The 7,238-nt window shown below is 47.6% G+C and overlaps 1 protein-coding gene across 1 annotated transcript in view; it reads left to right on the plus strand.

The window, feature by feature from the left end:
* Nucleotides 1-6,900, plus strand: part of BEND7 (BEN domain containing 7) — a gene marked incomplete at its 5' end in the record, with an annotated part of 43,037 nt that extends 36,137 nt beyond the window's left edge. The window contains 2 exons of the mRNA XM_010141791.1: nucleotides 1,337-1,387; nucleotides 6,500-6,900. Of these exons, the coding sequence (XP_010140093.1) occupies nucleotides 1,337-1,387; nucleotides 6,500-6,555 (107 nt within the window). The remainder of the gene's footprint in view (nucleotides 1-1,336; nucleotides 1,388-6,499) is intronic.
* Nucleotides 6,901-7,238: the final 338 nt, after the last annotated feature.

The raw sequence follows: 7,238 nt of genomic DNA on the forward strand, positions 1-7,238 counted from the left end.
CTTAGTGCTGGGGTTTTCAGTTCATTTCTGTTTTCTTTAGTTCAATTAATTTTGCAAAAGTGAGTAGAGAGTCTAAGCTAAAAACTGAAATGACGTGGGAGAGAGAGCAGCCCCTTGGTCCAGGGATGGATAGCGAAGGCTTGATGGATCTACATTGGGAAACTAACGTAGGTCAGGAGCTGGATTAGTTCTTCTTACATAAAGGCAACAACTCAACATCCTCATGCGCAGACTCGTGATAAGGATGACCAGGACAGTTAACTTAGTTTCAGGTGGCAGCTGAACAAGGTTGCTTAGTGCATCTGTGGCCTTGGTTGGGTTTGATCCCTGTGGATGTCATGCAGTGAAGGGCTGTGAGTAGATGTGCACCCACCACACTGACTCTGTTCAGCATAAGGGGTTAGCCCTTTATCACCGCACCTAGTCTGCTGAAGAGCTCTCAAAGCTCTCAGAGTGTTTTAAAGGCCTTAATACTGTGCTGGAGTGCCCAAAGGCAAAGGTAAGAGGGTTGCGAGTAGGGCTTGTGTAGGCTAGGCACCGATTTCCTGTTACATGCCTGTGACTTACTCGGTGTTCGCATGCCCGCTCCAGGATAGCGCAGCCGAACAAGTCGCCGCACATCTGCTGGGCCACAGGAGCTATCTCTGTGCATACCCTTGGCCTGTGGCAAATAGGAGATGAACAAATTAGGCTTTTTGCCTTCCTTCACCGTGGGCTAAATTAAGTCAAACATTCTTGCATAAGCTGTGGGTTGAAAGCACGTGTGTGTACACACACTGCGATCGCCCGTGCGCCTGCCTGGTTACGTGCTTTTTAAATTTCACTGGATGCCCACCTGCATCTTTGAAGATGTTTTGCCCCAATAAACCTGTCCTCTGGGAAAAAAGCTTGCCTGTGGTCACGGGAAGTGTGGGTGCAGAAATGGGGGTGTTCACCCTTTCCCCGTAGGCGCTGAATTGATGGCAGTTGTGGAGGGTGGAGTACCAGCCTCAGAGGATCTTCTTCCAAAGACCGCAGGGGACTTTTGTAACGTGATTTTATCAAACGATCGCAATTCCTTTCATCATCCGGATATCCTGAAACCTTAAAAAGAGCGAGTGTTACTGCATCCCATTGCTGGCACAACTGCTTCTTAATACCCAGCTCCTTCTTCGGAGTTTGCATTTTTATTATATGATCTTTTCCTCCAAGCAGTGGGTTTTTAACTGAGCAATAGCAAATTGCAGCTGAGGAAAGTAAATAGAAAATGCAAAATCACTCTACAGTATGTAGCTTTTTAATCGCATTCCCTTATTCGGTAAAAGTAATGAGATTTCTTGTTTATATTTGTAATCAGCAGAGGCAACTGACTGTGATGAGAAGCCGGACATTTCTCTACTACAAACAGGTAAAACGCATTAAAATTTTTATCAGCTTCCAGCGTGTGTGTTTGTTTATTTATGGCACAGAAGCAGTTTTCAATAATCCCGGTGTGCCATATCCAGTCAGGTAATTGCACACAGGGCCCAGCCATCTCGAGCTGTGAATGGCCTGTGTTAGAAAACAAATGCTTCAGAGTCTTACCATTTCCCCCTTGATTTCAGAGCCGTAAAACCTCAAGGTTCATGGTAGCAGCTAAGCTAATAAGGCCAGTGACTTACCCTTCTTATGCCAGACAGGGACTTGTGCTCATCCCTGGTATTTCTGGGAGGGTTTTTGAGTTCTTAATGGAGTTACTGGTAGGGACAAACACAATAATTTGTGTTGTAGCTTCTGTTCAGTTGTCCAAGGTATTAGCAATACTATCTTGCCTTCACAGAAGGATTGCAAAGATATTTATATGCTTGTTAAGTGTCGGTTTACCTTTTCTTGAAGTGCAGCCACCCTGCCTTAACAGCCCGACGGCTGCCAAACAGCAGCTTAGCTGTGCAGCTGTGTGGACTGGGAAATAAGAGTTCTGCACGCTGCTGCACGTGGTGTTGAAATCAAGACAGGCCAAGACTGAAATTTGAAGCACCATTCGTTAAGAGTCAGTCCATCAATAGGTGCCCTGGTGGTGGGAGCTGCGTTTCCATCCTCTGAAAATCCAGTGGGGCCAGAGTCTGAGGAGATGGTCATTTCCCTGCGTTACAGGGTTGGTTCCCTGTAATTTCACCAAGATGCTGCCTGTTATCCCCAAAGCTAAAAGAAAAGGAGAGAAGATCTTGAGCAGACAAATAGAGTCACAGATTATGGTGCATTTTTATCCTATTTATGTGGTGTAACAACAAAGGGTGGTTGGAGATCAGCGAAGCTACTGCTGTGCCGAGCAGGGCAGGGCTGATTCTGGGTTGCTGAGCACATGGCACGGTACCTGGAGGCTGTGGGGTGGATGGCAGGGTACCGGTACCATCGCAGCATCTGCCTCTTGCGCAGGGGCTTCCTAATCTCTCTTGCATAAGGGCCGGAGAAGGAGCTTTCACACACCGCTGCTGTGTGCTGGAGCAGCAGCTGCCAGCCGTGGAGCGCTGTCGGTTGAAATCCCGCTGTCGGAGCACGTGCAGTTACTAAGGAGTAGGACCAGCGAAGCAGTTGGGAGGACAAGCAGCTATAGTCTTGTTCTGGCATGGACCCAGTGGGGGCTGGGAGCACGCGCTGGCTGGGAGCTGCTGTGCTGCTTTCTTGGCCAGCTGCTGAATAATATTTCAGGGTACGGTTGTGATAATAGATGCAGGAAGCTCTGGTTTGAAAGGTCTCTTCCAAGTGACATCCTGTTCGTTTCCTCTATCGGGGAGGGAAGCAATTCCGTCGCAAGAGGACCCTAATAAAGGGTGCTAATGCGACGTAGCGTTATCTTTCCATTGCTCTGGTAATCGTATTAAGGAGCAGAATTATCGGATTGCTGGGCTTTTCTCCGAGCGCAGTTTCTGTAGTTACTACTGGCGTTGTCCGTCATTGATGGAAATGAGCGTGCTGAGGAGGTTGTGGCAGAGGAGACGACTCCCTTTCCTCTCCACAGCTTGCTGGTACACGTTTGAGCATCCATGCGTGCAGTTTGGAGCTGCGAGTATTGTTTGCGGTGTATACTTCTCTGTGGAAGGATGCCTAAGTAAACCACGCTGCAGTTTGCGCTGGTGGGGGAGGTGATGCTCGCAGGCTGAAAGCCAAGCCTTTGACTCACGCCCGTTATTGTACGTGTGCGAGTGCCTCTTTACAGTACGTGTCCGTGTAATACCATACTGTTCTTGGAAGCACATGATTTAAAGTGATACACAGACAGTATAATGACAGTAATTATGACAGAGAGCCAAAATACAGATGCTTCCTATCAAGGGGTGTAGCAAAAGAGGTGGAATGTAACTTTTACCGAGGTCTTCCCCCGTCTCCCTACAGCTGGGTTTGTAAAGGGGTGTTACTGACAGAGTGTTTAAAGAGAGCCTTCATGTGGTTTATTCAGCTGTCTTCTCTGGTTAGCCTGAACAATCTTTGGGGAAGGGTCTCTCTGACGGTGTGTTTGTACAGTGCGTGGCACAGCCGGCCTTGCTTGCAGATGACAGCTAATACCAGATAAATCACAGCCTCAATTCGTACCGGGGGAGGTGTAGGCTGGACCTTAGGAGAAATTTCTTCACTGAAACAGGTGTCAAGCCCTGGCACGGGCTGCCCAGGGCAGTGGTGGAGTCCCCATCCCTGGAGGCATTTAAAGGGTGTGTAGATGTGGTGCTGCGGGACATGGCTTAGTGGTGACCTGGCAGTGCTGGGTGAACGACTGGACTCGATGATCTTCAAGGTCTCTTCCAGCTACAGTGTTTCTGTGGTTTTGTCATCGGTGGTTAACCTGGTGTGTTGGTAGAATGCAGCCAGACTGAATCGGATTGCTTGAGGTGGGGGTCTTGCAGGAGTCTGGATGAGGAGAAAAGGTGCGGTATGGAAGCTAGCTATGACAGATGTCAGGTGGTTGCTTTCTTGGTCTTCAAGAATTGAACAAGCTTGTGAAGCAAAAGCACCCAGATTAAATTATTTCAATCAATGGTAAGTGTTGGTGCCAAAAAATGGTAAAACTCAGGTGCCTTTAAGCTGCCTTTCCTGCTCAGTCAGTCCTGCCCGTGACACCAGTGACATTATGAACGAGATCTGGGTATATGTGGAAGATCTGGGTATACGCTGCAATGCCTCAGCCTGCATGTTTTCAGATCTCAGCCTGTGGCTGATCCCTCATTTGAGATCCCTTAGTCAGAAGTGTGGTCGCTCTCAGCTCTCTTCCTCATGGGCAGAAAGAGGGCTGCTTCCAGAGAGAGGGGTAGATCGGCTGAGGTGGTGTTTGCCGGTGTCTCTCCTTTGGAGCCAGCAGGACTGGGCTGTGACTGCAGTTACTTGGGAACAGACACTGCAGCCTGCTCAGTCAGTCCTGCCCGTGACACCAGTGACATTATGAACGAGATCTGGGTATATGTGGAAGATCTGGGTATACGCTGCAATGCCTCAGCCTGCGTGTTTTCAGATCTCAGCCTGTGGCTGATCCCTCATTTGAGATCCCTTAGTCAGAAGTGTGGTCGCTCTCAGCTCTCTTCCTCATGGGCAGAAAGAGGGCTGCTCCCAGAGAGAGGGGTAGATCGGCTGAGGTGGTGTTTGCCGGTGTCTCTCCTTTGGAGCCAGCAGGACTGGGCTGTGACTGCAGTTAATTGGTACACGAGCCTGCAGCCAGGACGGAACCTGCTCCCTCTCTGCCCGCAATGAGCAACGTCCTGGGCTTCGAGGAGAACGGGGGGTGTTTTGTTTTCAAAATGCTCTTGTGGAACTCAGAAGCCTTGTAAGAAACTAGAGCTGGTACATCCTCACAAAACTAAGGAAGACATTTTTGCCCAGTTATATTTTAGCACCTCTGAGCAGAAATCGTGCTCCTGGTTTAGAATCACCCTCAATGCCAAGAGGGCCTTCGCTTTAAAAGCTGGTGATCGAAGGGTGTTTAAAGTAAATGGGGAGAACTGTGGCAGTTAAATGTGCTGGGAGCATTGGGGTATTGACAGATAAATCTCAAGAAAATACTGCGAGAATTGTCTCTAAGAAATGTTGTCAAAGCTCCGGTCTTCCTCAGTTGCAGCTTTTGCACCTCCCAAAAGCTGAAGGCTGTGCCCAGACCTGAGCTGAGACAGATGAGACAGCTCCGGGGGCGATTATCACGGACCAAGTGGGAAGACTGATGGGTTTCTCGGTGATAGCAGGAACCTGGAAGGCACGAGATAGATCTTTATCAGGATGAAGATGTGGCAGGTTTTAAGAGTCTTTCTGTATAAGCTGTTACTGAGAAAAGGCTCATCTTATTTTGGTCTAAAATTTACATGAAGCATCTGGAGTGTGTCCTTAAAAAAAAAACAAAACAACAACAACAAAAAAAAACCAAAAGGAAGGTATAACCCATAGGCTTTGCACGTGGAGACAAGTGTAAGCCAGCTGCAATGCCCTTTTCTTGGATCTTCATCTTGAAAATTGGATTTGAGAGACGTACGCAGCCCAGGACCGTGAGAGAGCTCTCCTTACACCCATGCTTCGGACCACAGCTGTGCTGAGAGTTGGTGTAGTTTCTCCACGCTGGGGTTAATTTGAAGATGAAAAAGCATTTTGTTATCGCTAAAAGAAGCCGAACCTCGCAATCCTCGGGTCCAGGGGTGATAGGGCTTTGTGAAAAGATGAGAGCAATCTCTTGGTAAAGAAGCAGATGATAAGAAAACAGCAACGATCCAATCCTGTATAGGTTGTCTCCTTTTCTCTTGAAATACAATATCAAGAAAACGAAACTTCAAAAAAAAAAAGAAAAAAACCTTTTCGAAACCTTAAATATAAATCCTTTATTGTAATATAAATCTTTCTCCTTTCAGTGCATGATTGTGTGAGTCTTCCCTTTTCATTGGGTCGTGTTTGCCTCTCAGGCTGATTGATGTCCGTCTCCTGTTTGCCCTGTGTTCTTAGCGCTCTCGCCGTAACTCTTCTGCCCACCTTTCATTGTTCTGGTTAAAAAAAGCATTTTCTTAAAGTTCTTCAAAAAAGATGGGATATAAGCATACCGTGCACCTTGATATATATATATATATATTTTCCCATATGTATTTAGGCTGCAGTGGTGGCGGGTTTTTTATCCAAAGAAGATCCCGAAGTACATACTCGAGGTTTAAAATTCATGTGGTGCTTTTTTCACTTCTTCAGAACCGTAACATCAAAGGGGCGAGCGTCCAGAGCAGTTTGTGCCCGAGTCTAACGCAGCTCTTAACATCTGAGGTGGGGTGCGCTGTATGTTGTGTGAAAAACTTGGCTGGCAAACTTTGTATTCAAAAAAAATCTATTTAATTTGCTTTTCTTTCGCCGCTTGAGCTCTACTGCAAGTGGAATTCAGCAGCTGCTGCCTGCGTGTTCAGCCCCATCACAAATTGAAGTTAGAACGCAAATATGTAATTTCCACCATTTTGAAACACGTATTTTTCAAATTACCGATTTCTTAAATTTTCTTACTTTTTAACTGATCTCTTCAAACTCTCTGTGCCTTCAGGTAACCTTTTCGACACCACAACAGATCATCTGATAGACACAAACCCAGATTTTTGAGCTTGAATTTCACATCCCGCATCAATGTCCGTAGTGGGTAGAGACATCCTCTCCCTTGAGTAACGTTCCTGCAAGATTGGCACAAGAACTCCAGCGTACCGCCAGCCGTGGACATCCTGCCGGTTTTCCCTCACAGCTGTGTTGTTTCCTGCATTTTCCGTGTAACCTCAAATAACGAAACCGCCAGGTTGCGTCACTGTTCTTCATCTTGATTAAAGGTGATTTCCCTCCGTATCCCACGCGTTCGTTACTCAGCGGGCTGTGCACTCTGAAGACGTTCTCTTGCCTTGGTTTGTCCTCCATGATTGTATTTTCCCCTGTGGTTGTCTGCTCGCCAGCGGTGTCCACGCAGAGGTGAATACATACAGCTGGGTGACTCTTCCCGTCCCTGGGGATGGGGGTGGCATCTCTCTCCATCCCGAACCCTGGGGACTTGAGGAGCATTTGACTTGGCGAAGCTCGTTGCTTCTGCAGACCCACTTTTCCTTCCCTGGCTGCTCTGGTACCAATGGCCAGTCATACTCAGCTGTGATAAAAAAGTCCTCACTGGATTGAGCAGGAAATAAAGCTGGGTTCCTGCCAGCAGTGCCCGGTTTCCTAACTATAGCAAGGCGAAGATGTCCCTCAAACACTTCTCCTCCGGGGACCTAGCAGGGTGGCTCTCGAGCATCTTCCTAGTGCAG

The sequence above is a fragment of the Buceros rhinoceros genome, unplaced genomic scaffold, assembly GCF_000710305.1.
Source record: "Buceros rhinoceros silvestris isolate BGI_N320 unplaced genomic scaffold, ASM71030v1 scaffold1728, whole genome shotgun sequence".
Lineage (NCBI taxonomy): Eukaryota > Metazoa > Chordata > Aves > Bucerotiformes > Bucerotidae > Buceros > Buceros rhinoceros.